The 27,588-nt window shown below is 35.8% G+C and overlaps 1 protein-coding gene across 13 annotated transcripts in view; it reads left to right on the top strand.

Moving 5' to 3' along the window:
• LRRC4C (leucine rich repeat containing 4C) overlaps window positions 1-21,871 on the top strand; it is a 1,246,033-nt gene extending 1,224,162 nt beyond the window's left edge. For 8 of the 13 annotated variants that reach the window (XM_084776632.1, XM_084776630.1, XM_084776628.1 and 5 more), the window contains 3 exons: window positions 12,345-12,412; window positions 16,285-16,331; window positions 19,211-21,871. In XM_084776632.1, coding sequence (XP_084632758.1) covers window positions 19,253-21,175 — 1,923 coding nt within the window. In that variant the 5' untranslated portion in view covers window positions 12,345-12,412; window positions 16,285-16,331; window positions 19,211-19,252 and the 3' untranslated portion in view covers window positions 21,176-21,871. Of the gene's footprint in view, window positions 1-2,220; window positions 2,416-12,344; window positions 12,413-16,284; window positions 16,332-19,210 lie in introns of those variants that run through there. The other 5 variants (XM_084776627.1, XM_084776626.1, XM_084776621.1 and 2 more) reach the window with 3 other exon arrangements.
• Window positions 21,872-27,588: the final 5,717 nt, after the last annotated feature.

Here is a 27,588-nt window from a genome sequence, read left to right as displayed (position 1 = left end):
CTCCCCTTTATCAGGATTCCTCACATGTGGAATGAGACCCATGATAGCATTGCCAGCCATAAAAGTAAGGGGTTTAATTTCTTTCTTAATTCTTACATGAAAATTAATTGTAAATAGAAGCTTCTGATTTTGTCACCCGTGAGTTAAATGCAGCCCCTTTGTTGCCTCTATGCTAGCTTTTCAGTTGGTAAAAACATCAGACGTGTAACTACGAGCACAGGTTCTGTTCTACTGGAACCAACGCCAGCTGACATGCCAGCAGAGTTGGAGGTAAATCGGGGCCAATGTAGATGGAGAGCCACAGGCCGTCAATTGCGGTTGAAGGAAAAAGAAACAGTTGTCTCAAGGGAGAAACCCTCCTCCATAGATTATCTAGTTCCAAGTAGTTCGTGAGCCTTAACCACACAGGCATAAGGATGATACTATTTGGAATGGGTAGCCTTTGTGTGTGTGTGTGTGTGTGTGTGTGTGTGTGTGTGTGTATCTGATGATCATAGAAGAAGTCGTAGAGGTTGGTGGGGAAAATGGGAAGAGTTAGAAAGGAGAGACAGTAGTGAAAAGGATATAAACACAATTGATTTATGTATGAAGTTATCAAAATATGAAAACTTTAAAAACAAGGAAAGGCACCCACGGAAATACTTATAGAAATGATTGTTGATGTGTTTTAATGTACTTTACACGCAATCACAAAAGTGGAGGGCAAGATTTTACCTATAGACACAGCTGGTTTCCTAAAACTGACATCAGGATTTTGCATGTGTCTTCATTTCTGTTCTATCCTTGTTAGTATGGTAGTTGCAGCTTTGAAAGCGGCAATAGGGAATTCAGGAGCGACAACCACACTTCATGTCCTTACTTTTTGTGGAGATTTTGACTTAGTTTTCATTAACCTTTATCTTTCTATTATGTACTTGGCATAGAGATAAGTCATATACCGTTTATGAATGATAAAGTTTGAATTGCAGTATTTTCACCCACTATCTGGAACATCCACACCCAGCTCTGCCTTGTGCTTTATAAAATGATCTTTGTTCTTTTTTACGTTGCTTAGGTGTATGGAATATATTGTGACTACATTCCCCTCCTCCATTAACTCATTTCCCCTCCCACAGCTTTTGACCCACTTAATTCCTCCCAACCCAGACAGTTCTGCTTCTCTCTCTCTCTCTCTCTCTCTCTCTCTCTCTCTCTCTCTCTCTCTCTCTCTCTCTCTCATGTATAGATGTGTGCATGCATGTGTGTGCATATGTATATAGATGTGTGTGTATACTTTGCATATCTTGTGCAAATGGTCACTGCTGGTACATGTATGTAATTCCCACTGCCATGTCATATCCAGGAGACAGCATTATATAGTGATCCTCTCCACCCCCTGGCTCTTTTAGAACTGAATCATTCTTTTAAAAATGAATCCTTCAGAGAACAAAGACAGATGGTGGGAGAAGGAACCAAGAAGGAATTTTTATCTAAAGTAAGAAAAGTAGGTTAACTACTGATGATTTAAAGAGCAGCATACTCTGGTCTCCTTATTCCTTTTCCCTTCCAGATGCTGAGGGGTACTTGGTTATTTAATGCTTTTCGGGCACATGTCTAATTGTTTCTCATGGCATACTTAACTGCAAAACGTGCATTACAGACACAATGAGTACAGGAAAAATACAGGGTCCTTTTACTTTGTTAACTGAAACTCATTAATATTAGAACTGAGTCCTCAGCTTGCAATGTTCCATGGTAACTTGAGAGCAAATACAGGGCTGTGCAGTAAGGGAACTCAGTTCCAATATGCACAACCTAAGACTAACATCAAAGTAGGGCTGCGTTTAAAACAATAAATAAGAATCCAATTATCAGATGTCTGCATTTGCTGAATGGTACTCTCTTTTGTGGTCATTAAGGTGAAACAAAGAAATCACTGATTCCACTCCTTTCGATTATCTGACTTGTCATCACCAAGGTTTCCTCATTATGCACTGTTAACAGGGTTGAGGTTACTTGAAACCAGTTTCCAGTCCAATTAGGAGGCCATCCCTGCTATCTGCATTCTGATTAAATGCGTTGCCTGGAAATCACAAAGAGTCTCTTCTGTTTCCTCCCCTTGCTTGGATCTCATAAACACAGACTCAATTAAAGAGTTTCCTTATCAGGCTGCTCTGGGTCAATTTACTGAATTTATTAAACTCCTAAGTCCTGCTGAATTGGAAAACTTGTGGCTTTCAGATTCACTAAGAGCGTGAACCAGATATCCATGACTTGCTCCTTCTGTGTTTTCGACAACAACAAAGTAAACACAAATCAGCACATCTAATAGCAGTGAATCATAAGCTCTGGAGAATCAGAAACATGAGTCTACAAAGTGAAACTGCCAAGTTAGATATGGGAAAATCATGACATTCTATGAGGCTATATTTTAAGGTAAATGGGCCCTAGTCCAGACCATCTTGAGCTTTGAGGTTTTTTTTAAAAAATTTTTATTAATTTATTCTTGTTACGTCTCAGTGGTTATCCCATCCCTTATATCCTCCCATTCTTCCCTCCCATTTTCCCCTTATTCCCCTCCTTTATGACTGTTCCTGAGGGGGATTTCCTCCCCCTGTCTATGCTCACAGGGTATCAAGTCTCTTCTTGGTAACCTGCTGTCCTTCCTCTGAGTGCCACCACTCAGAGCTTTGAGGTTTTAATGGAGGAAATTCTGATAGTTTCCTTTCCCAAACACATACTACTGCTGCCTTGCTTTGCCCTAAATATATCCTCCTTAGTTCCCCATTCTCCTCTGACACAAAGCCAAACTAAATTCTTTTAATCCATTTAATGTAGAAGCTGCCACATTGTGTGTAGTTTTTTGTTTGTTTGTTTGTTTGTTTTACCACTGGCATTATTTCACTCCTTCTATTTTCTGTGTAGTTGTTGTTGTTGTTTGTTTGTTTGTTTTTTTACCACTGGCATTATTTCACTCCTTCTATTTTCTGTGTAGTTTTTGTTGTTGTTGTTGTTGTTGTTGTTGTTATTGTTTGTTTGTTTACCACTGGCATTATTTCACTCCTTCTATTTTCTGTGTAGTTTTTGTTGTTGTTGTTGTTGTTTGTTTGTTTGTTTGTTTGTTTTTTACCACTGGCATTATTTCACTCCTTCTATTTTCCATTCCACCACACTTCATTACATACTACTAGTAGATTTCACCTCATACCATCTTCTGCCTCGTGTTCATATTTATCTTCGTGTGGCTTACTGCCTAACTGGCACTTATTTTTAAACTACATTTTGTCCCAATTTCTTATCTTTCTTACTAGTGTAACAGCTCTAGTGCTGTTAAAACTTCTCTAGAGGTTTGTGTAACTCCTTGGACAGTCACTTGCCAATTATGTTATAAAATCCTTAACAGGAGATATGTGGGCCTAAGTGACAATACATAATTAATTTGCCTGACTGTCACTGGGCACTCAACAAGTATTACAGAAGGACAATGTCTGTCTTTCTTTCCTGTAGAAGTCCAGATTTTTTTCTCATTGAAATCAAGATAGGCTACTATATCACATGTTTGCTTGGTCCTCCTGACTGCACAAACCTTGTTGGTCCTCTCTGAACTGCTAATTACCCATTAATGACATACTCACTCCTTCACTGTAAGGAATGGCATTCGTTTATGACTGAATCCTTTAATCTAGGCTTATTTTAGCATTCTGTTTAAAATACTCTATGAGCAAGGCTTAGAGAATTGCAGGAATTCCCTCTAGCTGATGTTTTGGTAAACATACATAGACATATATTAACAGAAGTGAAAGGAACTTTGGACTTCTTTAATGATTTTTGCTAGGGGATGTGTGTGTGTGTGTGTGTGTGTGTGTGTGTGTGTGTGTGTGTGTAATGTTATAATGTTTTGGCTATTGTTTGACTATACACATTTTAATAATGAACAAGTAAGTAAGTACTAAATAAAACATTGGAAGGTGGTTTTACAATCGGAATGATTCTGTACGCGTACTATTTATTCTCTTCAGATTGCCTCACATGGCAATTTAAATTGCATTACTCATTACAAAAATCCATATGCCTTTTGGGTGCTATTGTTGGTTTGTTTGTTTTCAGCCTATGGAGGCAATGATGACCTTGGCACAAGGCATTTCCTAAGGATTAATGAGCAGTTGGAGGTTAATGACTATCAATTCCTCCCAGCTAGTCATCAATCCAAGGGAAACATAAGCAGCAAGGCCATTAACTGCATTACCAACTTTCTGAAATCAGATTTTTCATTGCCTGCCTTGCTAAAGACTTCTGTTCCAGATGAAAATTTCAGATTTTTCAAAAGCTGTCATTTACCTGGACAGTGACAGGAAATTAACAAAATAACTACATATATGTAATATATATATGTGTGTGTATATATATATATATATAATATGTGTGTTATTCAGTAAAACACATCCACATAAATGAGAGATGCATTGATAAACCAATCACGTTTGAGTTACTATATATGCCATATATAAATATGCATATATTTGTAAATATAATAAAATAAATTATAAGGATATTTATTTCCTGTGGGCTAGCAGAAGAGAATCATGAAGAGAACCAGAAATTTTTATACATTGGTTAGCACAGTCGGAGTTATGGGACTCGTTTCTCTTTATTTCCTCCTCATTCTCTATCCTCAATCTCAAATTCTTAAAGATTAATCCCATTTCATTTCCAGGGAGGTCAAAATCTGCGTCAATTTTCTGAAATTTATCCATCCTTCAATTCCCTATTTGAGAGCTCTTTCGATAGATGGAGACTGGGTTTTTTTTTTAATATATTCTTTCTATGAAATATCGTTTTTCATGTATTCTTATCACATCATTGTTTTTCCCTGATGTTAATAACACCAATATTTCATTTGACATAAACAATTAATGCAAATGTGAATGCAAATATCCCTTAAGTAATAAGCTATATTCATATGAAAGAAAGTCCTAAAATGGACGCATTACATCCCCCTGCTTGAAGATCCTCCTGTTATTTTATTTTGTCTAACGACATCTTGATTCTTCTATTGCTTGCTTTATCTATTGTCTATTGTGACATAGAATAACAAACTGACTATACTGCTGGTGTTTAATGTATGTGGCAAATATGTGTAACACCATATCAATGGACACCCCAAGAACTTTTCCTGTAGACATTTTTCTGAAAATTTGCTGAAGAACTGAACTTAATCTTTTCTTCTTACTCACAGGAGTCTATATCTTGTCCCTATATAGCAGTAAAAACAGTTACAAACATATATTGACACACAGAGATCTCAGTCTATTATAATATTGCTAGATTGGAAACAGATCCTCAATTACTGCAGTATAACAGATATATATGCATAGAACTTACTCATTTTGAACTACATGATTCTCTGGGGAGACAATAATAAAGTTGATATTTTTTGGAAAACATTTATAGAATCACATTTAAGCAAAAAGTCACTTATAATTTTAAAGGATGAACAAATGATTTAAAACTCTGTAGTCAATTTCTTGGGAACTGTGGATTAAAAAATACCATACTTTTTTTTTTATAAAAAGCATATATTTAAATAAATCTTACTATGAGAAATCATATTATGAAGACTCAATAGTATGATTCTCTTTGAATCAACAACAGATTGAGTCAGTATGCTTCTATACAAGGACTTAAGCTGTCAGAAATAATCAAGGACTTGAATCAAAGTAAACTAAAACAAATATTGATGCACCTTTCTAATTTTTTATCTGTATTAACTCATTTATCATCATAGATAAACATTGCATGCACATGTATCTCAGAGTTTTAAATTTGTTTTTCATTTGTGTTTGCTTAGCTGTTTAAGTCACTGAAAATTGATAACAAACAACTTTTATTTGAGGCCATGTCTTTTTTTTTTTTCATTAATTTAATTCACATCCATTGAATTTACATAATGTCTCTGGAGTGATATGTAGGGTATTTCAGATATAGCTCATCTACATTGTTTTTAAAAACTCACTTAAGTGTTTAGTTTCTTCTTCATTTCCTCACATCTTACTTCACTTATTTGGGGGGGTTGTAAAAAGGAAACAATTTATGTTATCTTTATTCACAACAATTTTATTAATATCTTTTAGCAATCAATTATTGTCAAATAACTATACCTACAAGGATTCTAAGATTTAAAATATGTTATACAATCAAAAACTCAATTTAACAACTATTTTTTTAAGAATTTATTTATTACATATACAATGCGCTACCTGCATGCATATGCCTGCAAGCCAGAAGAGGGTGTCAGACCACATTATAGATGGTTGTGAGTCACCATGCGGTTGCTGGGAATTGAACTCAGGACATCTGGAAGAGCAGCCAGTGTGCTTAACCTCTGAACCATCTCTCCAGCCCAGCAACTATTTATTGAATGCTGAGGTAGAATCCAGTTCTTTTCTTTAAGAAGCTTGTGAATAAATAAATTTATCACCTAGACAAACATTGCCATTAATAAATAAATTTGGTAAGTTTAATCTTGGCTTTACTGACAACTAGGGAGGCATGGGTTAGTATAACAGGTGAAAGAATAGAGTTGTTGGTTGTAACTTGCCTCTGAGTGGCCATAATTTAATAGAATATAAGAGTGAGGTATTCAAAGTGCAAAGAAGAAAAAAGCATCAGAAGAAGAAAAGTAGGAGGATATGTTTAGAATGTACAATAGAATGTCAATGCTATGGTGCTAAGAATCCCAGCAGGTGAGACTGGAACCACTGTGAAATAGCATCATAGCGCAGTACCTCACAGGTTGTGCTAAGGCATTAGCTATCAGGGCCGTGAACTGGGCCTCCAGGTGCTGTCTGGAAGTGTTGGAAGGCATTGTAGTTTTCACTACTGGGATTGCTACTGGCATCTAGTGGGTACATGTAGTAAAGGACCAAGAAACTTGTCAGGGAGATTTATCTGTATACTGGTTGCCTAGTTCCTAATCTGATATTAAAAATAGTTACTTTAAGCAAAACATTACTGTGAGCAATTACTATGGGAAAAGTATGAAAAGAAAATAACAACTTGGAGATAAGGAATAAAATGCATTAATCATCTTGTGTCTTGTGAACTTGAAGAAAAAGAAAAGAAGATAAAGAGATGTGATAGTATAAGCACAGAGGACGATGTTCACGGTCCACTAAAGGCATATGTCTCTGTTTGTGTAACCAGAAGAAAGAAATAGCGAGAGGATTTGGAGTTTGAGGCTCTGAGGTCCTCTACCTCTGTTTGGCTAAGCATTTTGTTAAACAAACGTTCTTATGAAAATACAAACATAATACTGAACATCTTAACTCCTATAAGATAATTTGAGAAACAACTCGGTCATCTATATTTTATATTTTCATAAATAACCAATCTCGAAAATGGATATGATCAAAGGATTCACATACATCCAGGAGCATCATGACACGTATGCTTATTTTCTGTGCATGGAAAGAAGACAAGCAAACAGGGAAAGCAAAAACAAATTAATTTCACATCTAGCTTAGTCAAGAGGTGACCAATTGTGGGTATGTGCTTTTAGATTGAGATAAAGTTGACTTTTTCTTGCTAAGATAAAGTTGGAGCTCCTTAGCTTGCTCTTCTATTCTAATGTGTTGCTTTGGTTTGTGATAGTAGTTCAAAGAAACCATTTTCTTTCATGGATTTTAAGAAATAATATCCTAATTTGTCCTTGAAGCACATTATGTGATGATTACAAGGCCATGCCCCTTAAAGGGCATTTGCCCTTACTGACTACATAATTCCGTGTCCTCTGCTGAAAGAAAGAAAGGAAGGAAGGAAGGAAGAAGGAAGGAAGAAAGAAAGAAAGAAAGAAAGAAAGAAAGAGAAGAGAAGATAAAAGAAAGAAGAACGAAACGAACATTAGCTGGAGCCAGTATACTGAACACCACCCTCCAGTTCTGAGATATTTTGTTTTATGAAACAAACCATAGAAACTCCTTCCTGTAAGTAGGAAATTTTTGAGCCAGCCATGTTATTTTAGGCACAAACAGCAGAGGGCATTGTTTGGTCAAACATCAAACAGGGCTGCTAAGGATAATAACAAATGAAAAGAGAAAATGAAGAAAATCTTCCTCACTATTTTCTCCATCCTTAAAATATGCAAGAAAGAGCAAAGAGACAGTGAAACGTTCTTCAATTTACTATGTTATCCCAGCCCTTTAGTGTGTCAAGACCTCTATGAAGGAAACTTCAGACCAGACAAATAACAACTCAGCAATGAATGGAATTCTCACTGTAGGAATAGAACTCTACGAAGTGCTAAGAACCACCACTGATGTCCAGGCTCCCAGGATCAGTGTGTTTACAGTTTTACCAGTATGCACCCTGCCTTTTTCAGCTTACACGTGCATGCATGCATGCATGCTTTAACAAACACTTGATCAGTATAACTTCAAGGAAATGCTACTAAGTAACGTGGGTATGTCTCTATTCTGATAATAGACGTTTTGCAGTGGTGCTACAGACAGTAAGGGAAACAGTTGTGTATACAAGAAAATAGCTAACAGTGACAGTTTGATGAAAATGAAGTATGTAAATATTTTATGGTGGGGTGTCTAGGCATAGCACCTTACAATGGCCTTTTGAGTAGATAAAATTAGAACTGAAATTCTAGATGATACTTTTAATTAACAAATCAAAGGTGATATATTGAGAACAGAGTGAACCCTACAATAAGGGAAAAAGGACATACCAAGCTGTACTATTTGGGAAACGAAGAACAGTCAATGAAGTTGAAGAAATAAAGAGGATTCAGCTAAACTGAAATGTTCGAAGAATGAATTAGAAACCAATTCAGTTTGCATTGTATTCCATGAATATGGATCCAAAGTAAGATTTTCAACTGGAGAATGAAACAAACATTGATATCTTTAAAATCTACTAACCATGCCTCATGAAGAAGACAACTGTGAGTAGCAGTACCTGGTCACCTGTTTTAAAGGGGGTCTAAGTTAGAAATGAAAACGGCAGGGACAGCAAGGAAATGATGGTTATATTTAGGAGTACTACTGGGAAAACAGTGTGAGGCATGACGTGAATACAGAACAAAAAAGATAAGTCGAGGAACTATACTTTTTTGGGTGAACTGCTTGGTATATGTTACAAATACTGATAGAGGGACAGACACAGGCTTCTGGGTATGCTATGCTCTTTAATGCATGCAGTCTTCACAGTGTATGCTTATTGGGTTTTTATCACGCCTACTTAGGAAACTGTAGCTCACAAAAGGCCCTTTTAATAAAGATTGAATGAATAATAACAGTAAACTAGCCCTCCAACAGAAGTCATTTCACTCTAAACCTGGCTTTCATTTCACTGAATACTGATGAGAGAAATGGGAAATTCTTCCTGGTTTACTTGAATACGTTTCTGGATTACAAAAGAGTAGAAACTGAATGCACACTTACTTTCCCTTTTTCACAACTCACCATGTAGATGTGAGCAGCAGAGATGATTCATCCATGACTACAGGACGATAATTTGTACACCAGAACAGTCCTCCTGTGGAATTTGTATTTCATGTTCTTTCAGACTTTAAATAGAAAGGGTAAATTTCAAACTTCATAACTTCATAACTCAGTAATCAGACACCATGCACCATGAAATTTTTTCTGATTTTATATATATATATATGCTCTTATTTTCCAGTTCCCACCCTCCTTCCCTCTTCTGCCCTATTCCCTTCCCTGAGACCTCTGATGGACGTGCCTCCTCCCCCACCATATGACCACAGTCTATAAGGTCTCTCATCAGGGTAGCCTGCATCCTCTTCCTCTGTGTGCCTCCCCCTTCCCCTTGCAAATTTAAAGTAATGTGTGACAGATGGAGTACTGAAGTCACCCATTGTTTTATCAGATGCATTTTCCCTTAAATTTCTGTTCTCCAAAAAAGCAGAAACCTTCTAAAGCAATACCTTCATATCTCCTTCCATGTTGAAAGGTCTCACCTCCTTTTTTCTTGAAAAATATTTATTGAAGCAAATCTGAACAATTATGTCATATGTGAATCAAGTTATCCATCCGTATGTTACTCTTGTGTACTGCAATTCTGTGTGTCTATGTACTCCTGCACAAAAGAGAGAGCAAGGCTGGATTTAAAAATGGAAAAGGGAAAGGGATGATACTAGAAAACAGTGCTAAAACAATTGATTTGAAAAGTTGAGCTCCCTTTGGTAATTGTGTGATATGATTTTTGCCTTTTTTGTTAGTTCAATAGCCACCCAACTCAGCAGAGTAATAGAAGTAGATTCTCCCCTAGTCTGTGACCTATCAAACCACATATTTCTGGCCATAACAACAGTGCCACATAGAAGTTCCGTCTTGTGGAGGTTAGTTATTTGCCTAACATTAGTGTCTCTATTCTACCACTGTGAATGCCTTGTCAGGGTAGCTGTTATTGTAGCGCATGGGTTTCACAGCTGCTTGAGACTGTTGACTACTTTCCTCATTTGGTAGAGTGAATAGCACCTTCTACCACTGAGAGGGATACCCAGTAGGAATAAAACTAATAGTTTAGTACCACTTTGATGTCTCCACGTTTTATGAATTATCTATGAGGTATCCTCAACAATATGGTTTTATCAACAAATTCTGGGGTATATCCAAGAGAAAGGACAGTAATCTTAAAATTTGAACGTCATTAGCAAACAAATCCAAAAGAAATAACCCATTCCTTGTTTTAGAGTTGTTATTTGCCAGTCTGTAGTGTAGAGTAGGGGCATTGTGCCCCTATTAAATAGCAAGTTTATTTAATTATTTCTTAATTTGTGTGCACATTTCTTGGAGTCTTCTACAGTAGTAAGTTTCCATATGACTTTTTCAAGAGGCTATAGTGCTAGTTAAGCATCAACATACTCTACCCTGCCCTCCCATCCCCACCATATTTGATAGTTCCTATTTATCTCTTGTATCCTCTCTACCTTTGTGACCTCTTAATAGTTTCCTTATGTAAATAGGTATTTCAAATAAAATGTAAATACATAAAGAAGAAAATCTAGCATGCAAATATGAAAGATATATCCAACATTTTTCTTCCTGTATCTGGGTTATCTCACATAAGAGAATTGTTTCTGAACTCATTTGTTTACCAATGAAGTTCATAATTTTATTTTTAACAGCTTAAAAATATTCCATTTTATGAATTTAACGTCATTGTCCACTTATCAGTTATGGGCATTTAAAATGTTTCTATTTCATAGCTTTTGTATCTACCTCAGTAATGAACATGAATAAACAAGTATCTCTGTAAGAGGTTATAGATTTCTTTGGGTCTTTGCATGAAATTGGTATAAATATGTCATGTGGAAGATCTATTTCTATCTTTTGGTGAACCTCCACACTAACTTCCATAGTAGTTGTAGCAATTTGCACACCCATAAACAATGAAGAAGCATTTTTTTTATGTAGTCATATCAGAATCTGCTACATTTAAAATTTTTTATCTTATCCATTCTGAATTGGTAAGATGAAGTCTGGAAGTAATTTTGATTTGCATTTTCTTGATGGCTAACGATGTTGGATATTTAAAAAAATATATACTTCTCGGTCATTTACATTTTAGTTTTTAGGAACTCTTTCTTCAGTCTTTTGTCTCAATTTCTGTATTATTTTATTCATTTTTACATCCGTGCCATAGTTTCCTATCCCTCCTCTCTTCTCAGCCCCTCCTCAACACATTCCTCATATCCACTCATCCTGTTTCTGTTTAGAAAACAGCTGGCCTCCATGGATATCAATGAGCCATAGCATATCAAGTTGCCCTATGACTAGGCACCTCCTCCTCTGTTAAGTATAGACAAGTCAACCCTTTAGGGGAAAGGATCCCAAAGGTAGGCAACAGAGTCAGAAACAGCTCTTTCTCCCAATGTTAAGGTCCCACACGAAGATCAAGCTACCCAACTGAATGTGGTCCCAACTTCTTATTGGCTATTTCCCCCTGTGTTCTGTATTCTTGATACAAAGATTATTTTAGAATTATAAATGGTAAATATATTTCCCATGGTTTAGGTTGATTCTTCGTTTATACAACAGTGTCCTTTGCTGTATAGAACAATTTTAGTTTCTCCTGGTCCCACATAGTATTTATTCAGATATTTCTGGTGTGACATAAATTAAAGAATGAATCCATATACACAAAAAGGAGATTTATTAGGGTGACTGTCAACTATCAGAGACTCCAAGAATTCAGCAGTTGTTCAGTCTATGAGGACGGATGTCTTAGCTGCTCTTCAGTATATACTAGAATCCTTGAAGGAATAGACTTGCTAGCAAGAACAAAGGCAAGTAAGCAAAACTCAAATGCTTCTTTCTCCCATTTCTTTTATATAGGCTGCCAACAGAAGGTGTAGCCCAGATTAAAGGTTTCATCTTCCCATCTCAAACGATCCAGATTAAAGGTGGGTCTTCGTATTTCAAATTACTATAAGAAAAATCTCTCATAAGTGTGCCCCGTCACTTGAATTGTGTTTTAGTTAATTTCAGATATTTTCAAGTTGACAGGGAAGTAAAGACATCACATCAGATTTTGCAATTACTTGTGTTATCACTGAACTACCAAGGTCCAATTCAGACTATCCTTTCATTTGCTATAAATTCATTCAAAATCCATAATTTTTCCTCTATTAGTCTCAAGTCCTAGGACTCATATTGAGATTATTGATCCATCTGAAGTTGAGGTTTTTGCAGGATGAGAGAAAATTCTCTTTGTAGACAGCAATGAGTAATCTACATCATTTGAATCTGAACAGAAAATAGACTATGGAGTGCTCAGCCCTCAATGAGACAACTACATTCACCCACCTTTCCCCAAATTTCAGAGTTATCATGAAAGAGGGCCAGAAATATTGTAGGAGTAAGAAGTATTGGAAACAGGGTTTCCCTGTTTATGTTCATGCTTACCATAAAAAAAAGTATTTCTCTGACACAGCACAGCAGTTACCTAGATGAACTCACAATAATTGTAAGATAATGCTGAAGTTTCTGCATTATCTCAAGTAAGACAAAATTCAAGCTATGTGGAGGTGTCATATCCAAGCATATTTGGGAAGCAAAATTAGGACAGGATCAATTAAAAGAAGTCACAAATTAGGGTGCTATCTACTCAGGGTTTTCTATTGGGGGGGAGAGAGGTAAGGAGGGTGTATTTGAAATTCTCATTATCAAGACTCAGATTGTGTAAGGAGTGCTGGAGCTCCATATTTATTGAAAATTCATTAAGGATATATGTAGATAATGGGGTATTTTTGATGAAATTAATTCATATATCTATGTACTCCTTTCTAATTTAATTCTAATATCTGTGCTCAACCCATGTCAACTCTACAACAAGACTGAGTTTTAAAGCATTCCTCCTCAGCCTCTCTTCTCATTGCACTAGGTTATCAGGGCATGGAATGTATAAGGAAAGAAGAAAGGCCTGTTGACAAAGTGAAGATGCCCTGCAGGACACAACTAAAAATACCATATTTAATTCAAAACCCACACAAACTCATTTGTAATAAATGTTGCAAGATGCCATTGTAATGGGTAGTGCATAGCTTTAAATTGATTTCATTTTGATGTGATAAAATCAGCTTATAAAAGAGATTTTAAAACTGGGCTTTTGATGTAAAAAAACAAAATTTAGATTTTAAAGGAGAAAGATATTTGTTAATAACACTTTATTTGATTCAGTGCAAGATAACAAGTATTATTTACTATAGATTATAAATTAACTTTGAACCAAGTATAATTCATAAATCATTACTTATGAATGATTCATAAGGAACCTCATTAATTGCAATAAAAAATGACCTTGAAAGGAACCAGAAGTAGAAAATACAACTCAGCCTTAATAAAGAGGAACCTGAAACTTATATAACCTACAAGTAACATTGGTATTCACATGCCATTGTTTCCATGTATATTTGTGATCATATCACCTAATCCTTATGAAAACACTGATCAGTAGGTATCTATGTATCCATGAGAAAGAACAGAATCATGTTGTTTTCTGGGAAAGTAGATGGATCTGATGATAACAGTGTTAAACAAAACAGCTAGACAAGTCTCACATGGTTTATTTTATGTATAAAATATAAATTTTGAAAAAGAACATGACCGTAGGAAGGCTGTATTAAAGTAATAACATATTACTTTTACCACTTGGTTTTTAAGATGCTATTAACTTATGTTCTATATCATTTATAATAGGTGGTAACTTGTAATATATGATAGGCTTAACAAAGGACCTTGGAGTGAATAGCAGTGCTAGCTTTCCCAGAAGGCACAAATAAAAAAGTGAAATAAAGGTCTCTGTTTTAATGGCGAGAGATTCATTGATGGATATGAAATACCTTTTCTATTATGAAACCTACATTGTGTAAAATGTGGCATTAGCTAGGCAGTGGTGGCATACACCTTTTATCGCAGCGCTTGAGAGGTAAAGGTGGACAGGTATTTGTGAGTTCAAGGCCAGTCCATTATACAGAGGGAGTTCCCAGGCAGTCAAAACTACATAAAGATAAATTGTGTTTTAAGAGGTAAAGGAATAGGGTGAAAGGGAGAGGGAGGGAAGAGTGGGAGGATACAAGTAAGGGGATAACAACTGAGATGTAATCTGTTTAAATTAAGAATTAAAAATTTCAAAAGAGCTAAAGAAATGAAAAAGATAATGAGGCAAATGACAGAATGAGGACTTCCTCTGGTGTTCACAAGCAGACCATACTGCTCCAGTCCCTGAGACTGTAAGGGGTCGTGGTATGTGGCCTGAAAGATAGGAAAGAACAAAAGGGTCCTGAGACGCCAACTTCATAAAAGTCATGAATTGGTTTATGAAAGAATGACATTACATTAAAACATTTTATTGTCAATAACCTTAAATAAGTGTATATTGTGGAAAAGGAAGTCATATATATGTACATGTCCTAAATCACACAAATTAGAAGTTTATTATATTCAAGATCACTGTAAGTTACAATACTGAAAATGTAAGTTAACAAAATTTAAAATATTGATTTATGTTAGTATTTTGAGTATTTCATATGCCTTGTGTTCATCATATTTACTCTCCTTTTCCACATTCTTCCCAGATCTACATCCTTTTTCCCTTCTCAACCAATTTTGTGATCTCTCCCCGACGCATAAAGTTCAATTTATGTTACCAAATATTCTAGGTGGTGTAAAATTCCATTGGGTTGTGATAGAATCACCAGAGGTACACTCAGAGAAAACTGAGCCTTGCTCTCCAGCAGCTGCCATTCGTCACTAGTTCTGTGACTAGTGGTGAAACTTCGTGCTCCACTCCCACTCATGATGGGATTTGGTCTGGTTTGGGCTTGGACAGGTCTTGAGCATTCTGCCACAATCAACTTACATTCAAATATGCACCTGCTGTAGTGTGTCCAGAAGACATAGTTTCTATATACTCATACTTTACTTCTGACTATCACAGTCTTACTTTTCGTGTTCTATAATAATCCCTGAGCCCTTGGAAGAAGAATACACTATTTATGTTCCGTTTTGGACTGAATTTACTCTGTTGTATCTTATTCTCTACACCTTGTCTGCTTCTGGATCTCTGTATTGATCATCTACTCCAAACATAGCTTATCTGATAATCATGCTAAAAAAGGGGCTTTTGAAAGCTATGTTTAAATTTACAGGAAAAAAATAACTCTTTATTCATCTCTGTGACAAATACACAGTAGCAATTTACGGAGCAACAATTTATTTTAGCTTAAAGTTTCACAACATGGAAGGAACCCTGGTATACAAAACGTTAGGAATTACTTTATATTTAGTGTCAAGACACTCAGGATGCTTTCTCAAATCTCTGTAGCTGATGCATGGTCCATTTGCTATAGCAAAGCCTTTTCTTCCCAAGGTCCCATGATCTCTCCAAACACCGAAATCAGCTGGTATCCAAACACATGAGCCTATGGAGACATTTTCCGCCCAAAACATATCACTCTGGATGTAATACTTATAAGCCCATTCTTGTCTTCATAAAACCAGGCAATGAGGCCCACATAGTCTTCTCCCCAAATTCACTAAAGAGGCAGGACATGTTTTAAATAGAAGGTTCTATGACTCTTCTTGTATGTGGAGTACAACTGATCAAGAGAGGTGTGCAAGTAAAAATGGAATTTTTTAGTCAAGGTTTCTAAAGGAGTAGGGGTGGTTATTCTAGAAACACCTGGATACTGTCAGGAGATAAAAAAGAGTGAGACAAAAATGTGGCTGTGTTTGTGTGTGTTTCAGAAATGGATAACTTTATTCTTTTGTGCAGATTATAGGTCAAGGGGTGCTCTCTGCTCTTTGGTGTCAGGTCTTGAGGTGAGTAAGGCAAAAGCAGGAGGTGGGGCCATGAACTGAGTGTTCAAAAGACCTCTACCTTAGTCAGTTTTTTGTTATTTTGGGAAATACCCTAGAGAACAACAGGTAATGATTATTATTTTGAATTGTAGTTTGGCTTTGTTGCTGTGATACTGTGACGAGACAGAGCATCATGGCTGTTGGATGTTGTTAAGGAGCTAAGTTTCTCGCCTGTGTCCGCCATAAGGCATACAAAATAAGCGAGATTAGGGAGAAAAAGAGGGAGAAGGAGAGGAGGGACACCATCAAGTCGTCTCTTTCTCATCCTCTTATTCTATAGGAGGTCCAGCTATGGGGGGAATGCTACTTCTTTCAGATAATTCCCTCCAGAAACTTTTTTTACATAAAAATGTGAGTTGTGCTTTCCTAACACTCTAGTGCAACCAGGTTGAGAATTAAGGTTCTTTGAGAACCTGATAAGGATAGTTGCTAAAATATTGCTTTTGAAAGGTTGGTTTCCATAAGAAAGACATGATTGTAGGCATGCCTTTTACTGTTTTCAGAAATCTGAAGGTTTTGGAAGCAGTAGTCTCTCTATGAAAAGCAAAGATCCTGAACATCAGTTTATCAAGAGGGTACATAAAAAGGCATAATAACTATATTGGAAGACACCAACATATATATATATATATATATATATATATATATATATATATATATATATATATATATATATATATATTTCATATTATCACACTTGCAACAGCATTGTATTTCACACCCAAATATATCACTTGTGTTGGCAATAGGTACATATGTTGGCAATGGGCACATGGGAGGCACATACACACATATAACATATATTTACATTTACATACGTATACACTCACATGAGTGAGTGTGTGTGTGTGCACAGGAGTTCTTGTGTGTTTCAGCCTAGAGCATGTATCTACTCTCAGATGGTGTAAAAATCCAACTCAGAGCTTCAGCTGCCCCAAGGATTGAAGCAAGACAGCACATCTGAGGATTCGAGGAAATGAAATAAGAACTCAGAAAATTTTGTGAGATATCTTTGTCATAACAGGGAGAGAGACAAAACAAGCAAGTAGAAGGTGAAGTGGCCTATTATGCCAATACTTTGTCTCATAGTGATGAACCTGGGTTATTTTACACATCTAGTTCCCTAATGTCTCACCATTTAAAATCACCTTCCCTCAGGGACATGTATTATATTCTTCATCATTATATTTCCAATACTAAGCAAGTATTGCTCAGATATAACAAAAGTAGTAATAACGACAATAATAATGATGTCTACATTTACTTAGTTTTTTCACAAGGTAGTAGGCAATATTTTAAGTCTTTATTTTATTAACTTTTATCCTCACAAACTTCAGGAGTGTGAGATGCTACCATTTTCATTAACTAGTGAGGGAAAGACATTGGACCACAGAAAGTATAAGTAACTTACCTAAAGTTGTACCTAATATAGTCTAAGCTTGCCTACTTTTAATTAGAATGTAATGAAATTCTTACCCCCTCACTTCTTTCTTTCTGAAAGGTCAATAGAAACAAAAGTTTGAAAATGGAAATTGAGATATTATATATACATGAACATATGGTTCATGAAAAGCCAGTTGAGCTGATGAAATATTCTTAGAAGTTGCTATTTAGAATTAAGGCAGAAAATAATTTATTTTATTTTCCCAAATGTACAACACATAAAAATAAGGACACAAGGCAATAATCCTGTTATACCCATTTTTTCTGTAATCAATCTTTTCACATTTATGAAAGTGACTTAACAGGTAGCTTATCCATCTACAGGCTATGTTAAAATGAGTTATGTACGTGAATCTCTGTGGATGTTAATGCGCGCGCGCACGCACACACACACACACACACACACACACACCTCTGTTAGTGTACTATCAAAGAAAGCATAAATTAAGTTGCTATTGTTTACATCTGAGGCTAATCCTAGAAGGTATTTTAAATGAATTAATTGTGAAACATATTATGTACCAATAATTTTTCTTCACCAGCATGTTCACAAGGTGTTTCTGCCATAGAATCAGTCCGATGAGCACCGAGTCCTTTTTCCACACTTTAAATATGTGACTTCTTACATGTTTCTTCTCTTATGATTCTTATTCTTCAAAGGGGAGAGAATTGTGCCCTTTTTAGAAAAGTGTTTTAAATGTTGGAAAAGTTACTAGCCAGTGATGTGATTATACCATGTGCATCTGTATACAAGATAACAGTTAGACATTTCTGTAATTGGTTAATGGCTACATGTCACCAATTGAAAATTCTTAATATTTTTTAACAAGACATCAAATAATTTACTTGTTCTCTAGATACCAGAAATTAATTAGCCTTTCTTGAATAGCATTCTTTTTGAATTCTATAGCCCATGGTACTTGCCACATATCATGGATTTCACGGTTATGCCCCTTTTTAATAATTCTACACGGGAGGTTTTAGTTGGCGGGATATAGGCCAAGACTTCTATTTTCTGTGCATTTCTTGTATGAGATAGACACTGAAGTAAAAGATGAAGTTTACTTCAAAAACTTCATGATTTTGGCACCTACAATGTTGGCAATTGGTAATCACTACACCAGGGGCCTCTTTATCAGTGCTCCATTTTGCTGTGATTAAACTTCCGATTTTAGGCAAATAGTGAACATTGTTAACTTGGACTACTGAAATGTTTCTCTCTAAATATTGGCAATCTAAACCACCAAGAGCTATTAAATTTGTTTATCATGCAGGCTATTACATTCATTTTCTGTTAATTTTACCAATAATGTCCTTAACTCATACATACGTAACCAACAGTACTGCAGGACAACATTTGGAAAAGTAACACCATTTTTGTTTCTATTGTTTTTCAGACTGTTTGAACTCCAGAAGGACCAACACCAGATAAATTATGAATGTTGAACAAGATGACCTTACATCCACAGCAGATAATGATAGGTCCTAGGTTTAACAGGGCCCTATTTGACCCCCTGCTTGTGGTGCTGTTGGCTCTTCAACTTCTTGTGGTGGCTGGTCTGGTTCGGGCTCAAACCTGCCCTTCGGTGTGCTCTTGTAGCAACCAGTTCAGCAAGGTGATTTGTGTTCGGAAAAACCTTCGTGAGGTTCCAGATGGCATCTCCACCAACACAAGGCTGCTGAACCTCCATGAGAACCAAATCCAGATCATCAAAGTGAACAGTTTCAAGCACTTGAGGCACTTGGAAATCCTCCAGTTGAGCAGGAACCATATTCGAACCATTGAAATCGGGGCCTTCAATGGTCTTGCAAACCTCAACACTCTGGAACTCTTTGACAATCGTCTTACTACCATCCCGAATGGAGCTTTTGTATATTTGTCTAAACTGAAGGAGCTCTGGTTGCGGAACAACCCCATCGAAAGCATCCCTTCCTATGCTTTTAACAGAATCCCTTCTTTGCGCCGCTTAGACTTAGGGGAATTGAAAAGGCTTTCATACATCTCAGAAGGTGCCTTTGAAGGTCTGTCCAACTTGAGGTATTTGAACCTTGCCATGTGCAACCTCCGGGAAATTCCTAACCTCACGCCGCTCATCAAATTAGACGAGCTAGATCTTTCTGGGAACCATTTGTCTGCAATCAGGCCCGGCTCTTTTCAGGGATTGATGCACCTTCAAAAACTGTGGATGATACAGTCTCAGATTCAAGTGATTGAAAGGAATGCCTTTGATAACCTTCAGTCACTAGTGGAGATCAACCTGGCACACAACAATCTGACATTACTGCCTCATGACCTCTTCACACCCTTGCATCATCTAGAGAGGATACACCTGCATCACAACCCATGGAACTGTAACTGTGACATCCTGTGGCTCAGCTGGTGGATAAGAGACATGGCCCCCTCCAACACAGCTTGTTGTGCCAGATGTAACACCCCTGCCAGTCTGAAAGGGAGGTACATCGGAGAGCTGGACCAGAATTATTTTACATGTTATGCTCCCGTAATTGTGGAGCCCCCTGCAGACCTCAATGTCACTGAAGGCATGGCTGCTGAGCTGAAATGTCGAGCATCTACGTCCCTGACTTCCGTATCTTGGATTACTCCAAACGGAACAGTCATGACTCATGGGGCATACAAAGTGCGGATAGCTGTGCTCAGCGATGGCACGTTAAATTTCACAAATGTAACTGTGCAAGACACAGGCATGTACACATGTATGGTGAGTAATTCTGTTGGCAACACTACTGCTTCTGCCACCTTGAATGTTACTGCGGCAACCACTACTCCTTTCTCGTACTTTTCAACAGTAACAGTAGAGACTATGGAACCTTCTCAGGATGAGGCACGGACCACAGATACCAATGTGGGCCCCACTCCTGTGATTGATTGGGAGACCACCAATGTAACCACAATTCTGATGCCACAGAGCACAAGGTCGACAGAGAAAACATTCACCATCCCAGTAACTGACATCAACAGTGGAATCCCAGGAATTGATGAGGTCATGAAAACAACAAAAATCATTATTGGATGTTTTGTGGCCATCACGCTTATGGCTGCCGTGATGCTGGTCATTTTCTATAAGATGAGGAAACAGCACCATCGGCAAAATCACCATGCTCCAACAAGGACTGTTGAAATCATTAATGTGGATGATGAGATCACTGGGGACACGCCCATGGAAAGCCACCTGCCCATGCCTGCAATTGAGCATGAGCACCTAAACCACTATAACTCTTACAAATCCCCCTTCAACCACACAACAACAGTAAACACAATAAATTCAATACACAGTTCAGTGCATGAACCGTTATTGATCCGAATGAACTCTAAAGACAATGTACAAGAGACTCAGATATAAAACATTTACAGTTACAGAAAACAAACAATCCAAAAAGACAGTTTATTAAAAAAAAATGACACAAATGACTGGGCTAAATCTTCTGTTTCAAAAAAGTGTCTTTACAAAAAAAAAAAACAAAAAAGAAAAGAAATTTATTTATTAAAAATTCTATTGTGATCTAAAGCAGACAAAATTATGTGTATTCCTCAGAACCTGTTTTTGCTGCACTTACTATTCTCCCACACCTCCTCCCTCCCTGCCCTGATTGCCATATTTTTCATAGATCTCAATTCCCCAAAGAACTGGTCTAGGAAATTTTGTAAGAATTCTGTTACACTTTGAGATTTTTATGGTGAATTCTAGTGGTGAGATCCAGTCTATTTTGTCTCTTTCTCTCTCTAGTTTTTTCATTATTTTCTTTTTCCTTCATGCCCTTATGAAGTAGTCCAATGGGGAATGCAATATATTAGTAATAGATTTTTAAGAAAGAATGAGGAAAATGCAAGATCTTATATTTTTCATGTAATGACCTGTTATGTATTTATGAGGAGGATATTCTGTGGAGAAAGAAACTAAAGTAAGCAAACAACAGATTAATTTACATATGAGCATCTATAAAAACCCATGACTTTTAAAAAGAAACTCTAGAACCAGAATTTGTAGTTCAAAAGCTTAAAATAAGATTATAAATAAAATATTGTTGGTTTTTCTGTACCTGGACATAGATCATTTATAATCTGACTTACATGTGAGAAACCCAAAGGATTAGATTCCTTATTTTCTAAGAACGATAATACTATAGAACTCTTTAGTTATAACATCATTTCCTACATGCCTCTATGGTTTTATTTAATTTAAGTTGCACATCAGTAATCAAAGATACTATGATAGTCTTCCTTTCTCAATATGCTGTCTTTTGTAACGTTTTCAGATGAAAAATAACAATTTAACAATTCATGAAGGGAGAAAATACCACTATGATATATTTGCTTCATTCTAAAGTAAATTACATACACAAGATGAAATATTACCACAAAAGTGGGGTAATACTAAATTCTTCACAGTTTAAAAAGAATTTTGCATTCTGAGTGTCACCAAATTAGAAAAAAATCAATGGAAATCATCACAGAGGTAAAATGGGCTAAATGGTCACTTGGGTGCACAGAAAATAAAGCCTGGTTCTTTATTCCTTGGAAATTGCATCATTTTCAAGGATAGTTCTCAGTGTACTACTAAGCACTAGCACTGCTTTGGTTTTAGGCAGATGACAGTGTTCTAGGAATCCAAAAATTTAAAAATATCAACTTACTGTTACTATAGAAACATCCTAGACTCGTGGTTTCTCACATATTTATTGTGGAGATGATTTTCTCCTTTCGCCTCCAGATTCCAAGGCCTTGAGAACACATCAAGATGGAATATCTTGTAATCATGGGCACATATGAAGAGGAAACAAGGCTGGTACAATGGTACTTTACTAAGGCTTCCTTTAAATGAGGTGTGGAAACTTTAGCTAAGAGGACATACCTAGCATCCAAAAAGAAAAAGAGAAACCCACTGGTTGTGAATATTAGCAGCCTTCCATTTTTTAATATACTGTGTGTATGGCCTTCATATTTTTGTCTGTGGTGCAATATATACACAAGCAGACAGACAGAGAGATACACATGCGAGCACACGTACACACACACACACACACACACACACACACACACACACACACACACACAGAGAGAGAGAGAGAGAGAGAGAGAGAGAGAGAGAGAGAGAGAGAGAGAGAGAGCTTTTTCTCACTAGCCTTAAAACGTCTCACAATAATGAAAAGACAAGGCTTGACTCTTGACTCTACTGAGGAATACACATCTAATAGTGAATGAACATCTTGTATATTCACAACTAATTTTACAGTATAACCCTCAGGCCAGGTTTTGTAGTCTCTAGGTGTGAAAAAAACAATCATTTCTATCAATGTAGCCTAGAAAAATAGGAGGAACAGATAACAAATGAATGTAAGTACACAAAAGTTCTTTTTCTATTCTCCAGTCACACACATGTAAGCTCTTTCCTTCTGTATTTCCTGCTTCTCTTTGTTGCAAACATAATTTAATTTTGAATTTGCTTTTAGTATTCAGTAGACACAGGAAAAGGGAAAGTATACATAAACTGTCATTTGTTGATTTACTGCATATTGAATATGTTTAATACTTTATTTTCCAATAACAGATCATATATATAAAAACAGAGTCACATACTCACACACATACAATTACATTTTGAATATCAAACTAGGTCTAGTACAAAAAAGAGAGGTACTACTGAGTAGTGTAATGGGATTTGCCTTCTTTACTTAATTCTATTCCTGGTTTATTTTTATAGGCTTAGGGCTATTTACTCTCACTTATTGTGAGCTTATAGTTATTAAAAGGTTTAACCTAACATATCCTAACCATTAACTATATGGTGCACCTAAACAGTTAGACAAACTGTACTAAATACTACAAAATCCAAGCTTGCACGCACACACACACACACACACACACACACACACACACACACACACAAATCCAGCAAGGACAAAACCAAACTATATGATATTGTAGCACCTCAGAATAAAACATTTTAGAAATAAAAAATATATATGGAAGATTTAACCAAATCAAACTTGTTTCACAACCTATCCTCATTGCAAGTATAGGAATTAAGATTAAAAGTAGAGTGCTATTTCATATATATATATATATATTCTATGTCATATATATGTATGTATATGAAAGGAAACTGAAATTGAATCAAGATATTTTCTATTTAATTATATGCATATTTTCTCATTTGTTTACTGATGACTTGTTTTCTTAGACACATAGCTGACTTTCTTGGTAAGCAAAATCCTATATGATCACTTACATATCCTTGAATCCACACATATATACCCATAGTTTTGTCCTATGTAAAAGAAACTAACTGAATGTGAGATTATAGAACACACACATACCAATCAATAACACGACACTTAGAAACATTCAAAGTAAGGAGTCTCAACAGTGTATAAGTCTCTCTCTCTCTCTCTCTCTCTCTCTCTCTCTCTCTCTCTCTCTCTCTCTCTCTCTCTCTCTCTCTCTGTGTGTGTGTGTGTGTGTGTGTGTGTGTGTGTGTGTGTGTGTGTGTTGGGGGTCATTTCGTTCACAAAAATAATGTTTATTGGGAATGAAATCTCAATACATGACAATGACCAGCCTCTCAAATTCTTCACCAGTGTAAAGATGTGTATACCTTGGTAAAATGGAAGGAATTGGATATCTCAGACACATAGGCTCTGGTATAGCTTTATTAATTTTTTCTTATGTCTCAAACATTCTGGGATCAATTATCCTCATGTCTATTGACATAGATCAGTTAGCAGTGATGAATAAATTTTAGGAAAAATATGACTATTCCATAAAAATTTTATTCTTATGACAAAAGCATAAAAAATCTGGATAATGTTTAAGATATGTAAAATATGATATAATGAATAAAGATATACAAGGAAAGGACAAAAAAAGTGTTGCAGCATTGTACAGTGAAAATAATAATAGCAGGACTAAATCAAATATGAGAGACATGAAGTGGCTTTAGGGTTCGCAACTGTTTTAAGGTACATATTAACCAAAGCAGAGAAATAATTCACCAGTCTGTCTTCTTTCCATATAATCTTAGTGGTATTCAGATGAATGGAAATATTAGAGGATTGTCTGCAAACACAGTGTTCTGAAGCAATGCAACTTTTAAACAATGCATTCAGTTACTAGTTGCTTCATCCTATGTGTGTCAATCAGAAACCTGAAGCTAATATTTTAATTCAGTATCACTGAAGTAACATATAAATGCCTAGAATATGGGTCATTTTCTTCTATGAAGGCAATTGTTTCTCTTAAAATACAGTAGCACAAAGTCCAATCTCTTAAAAGAAAAAGGAAAGCAGTGTGACCTGCGTCTCATACTGTATACATCTCATTATTTAATTGGAATGTGATTTTTGCACTGCAGATACAATTGCACCACCCATCCAAAAGTCTTACAGGTTGCCTTCAAAATCTGAGAAACCTTTTATTTCTATTAGTTTATTAAGATAAAATAAGGATTTCTTCACAATCTCTGTTGGGCTGGAAGCAGCTGTGACAGTATTGTTTTCCTGTATTCTACCAAGATAAAGAACAAGATACATCTGGCAGAAGGAGAGACAAAAGACATTTTCTAAAATAAATATAGCATACTGTCAATCAAGGCCTAAATATAGATAGTGAATGAGGCATTCTCACAACATATGCCAGTTCATACCATATTATTTCTTAGGAGGAGCTGCAGAAACCTCTGAGATTTCACCCTTTCTTAGCATTGAAAAATAGATACAAACTATATTTAAAATTGTGTGGTTCAATTTTATAAGAATTGTTCACAAGTAGTAACACACAACTGGAGTTTTTGGCTTGGAATAAATAAAAACAAGAAGAGAGATGTTTTGCTACGAGAGAGACAATAAATGAAGTTATTTTGGCAAAAGTTCATAGAATTGGAATTAAAACTCTCTTTGGCAAAATTTATTGTGTGTACTAAATAAGTCTATGCATATATGCTCTACACAAATACAGAAGACAAAACCCTGAAACTCCAGATTTAAAAATCTTATTCTTAATATATACTCTAATTACTTACCTTTTCCTGGTTATTAATACTTTATTAATAATACATGATAGGGAATTCAGAGTTTTACCCTTGTGAATACCATCAATTCTGTACTTATTCGGTTGTCAGAAGTAGTATTTTTATTTTATTTGTATTTCGTAAAGGAATGTCCAGTACTTTTTTTTTAAGGAGAGGCTGGTCTGAGTGGAGATGTTGAAATCAAGTTTTATTTATATCCTCTAACATTGAAAACCTTCTAGAATATCCACTAAATTCAACCCTTTTGTTAATATCTAAACATTATAGCCTCACTTTATGGGGTATACTTTAAAAAAAAAAACAATATCTTTACTCATCCAGTCCTTAGTCACCCGTTGTAAAAACATTGTAAAAGCTAGAAACTGTTTTTCAAGTACATCTGCTAGCCTTGTACCTTGCATAGTTCTGTATGAGAAATATAGATGAAGAAAAAAGAAAAGAAAAGATTTAGATGAAATAAAATATAGATGATACTAAAAACCCATTCACTGTATTAAAATATACACAAAGTAATTATTATCTACTTTATGGAATACATTCTTTGGACTCAGCTCTATAAAACTGTCATACAAATAATTTTAATATAGGAGACAAATGTTTTTTTGTAATGTAATCATTATGAAAATTTTATCTTAATGAAACTTGCAAAAACCTTCAAGGGAAGTGTTGGACTTTCAGGTACTATTGCTATTTCTAGTTTTAAATTTTAAGTGTTGTGAAAGGAGAGGGATGGGTGATAAAATTTCACTTTCCATAAGCCCTTATGAGAGCAGCTAACTCAGGTTTAAAAGACTTCTCAGTTTACTGTTCTAGAAGGAACTCCAGTTAATTTGAACCTAAATACATCAAGTGCTATGCATTTGCACCTGAAACAGTTGCTAGTCTTGGAAAGAAAACACTCTAAACAAATTAATGGCAACATTTATATACTTCATTGCAGTTTTCTTTTTCAGTTCATACTCTTACCAATAGGAAAGTACACTTTATCCACAGTGTTGATTTCTCAGCAGGGCTTCTCATTTTCCAAGAGCAGTATCCAATCAGAACCTGTCACTGTTGCTCAACATTTAATTACATAGTTTGCAGTTCAATGCTAAAGAACTCACAGAAGTGAGTAAATTATTTTGGGGGGCATGGGGGGTTCTGTTTGGTTCAGAGAATGATCTGTAATAGCTGTGCCTTTGGTTTCAGCCAAGTGAACTTATTAACTATATAGTAAATAAAATAAAAGAGTAAATTGCTAGTAACAGGTAAACATTAGCAGATAGGAGGCAATCCTACATTAACCCAGACACTCAAAACATCAGATAGAAATAGGCTCAGAAAGCTCCATTGAAGGAACTAGTTTCAAATCCGGAGAGTTTCAGGATGATCAGAAGAGAGCAGTGAGTCCCCTCTGGTGAGATTGCAATGTAATAAATTGAATGAAATAACTAGTGAAAGGTAATGTCACTGAATCAGGAACTTACAGTGCTTCAGCAAGAACCAATTAGTGAAGCGACACAATCAGCAGGAATCAGTGATTGTCAGGATTCTTTCCAATCTCACCATGGATAAGCTCCAGCTTCTCTTTTCCAATACAGATTGTTGTGTTGATACTATACATACATATATATATATATATATATATATATATATATATATATATATATATATATAGTGTGTGTATGTATTTGTGTGTGTGTGTGTGTGTGTGTGTATGTGTTGTGTTGATGACAAACAAGAATGAC

The sequence above is a fragment of the Acomys minous genome (assembly GCF_964271855.1).
Source record: "Acomys minous genome assembly, chromosome: 3".
NCBI classification, from domain to species: Eukaryota; Metazoa; Chordata; class Mammalia; order Rodentia; family Muridae; genus Acomys; species Acomys minous.
The sequence above is the reverse complement of the archived record's forward strand: the minus strand, read 5'-3'. Positions and strand labels throughout refer to the sequence as shown.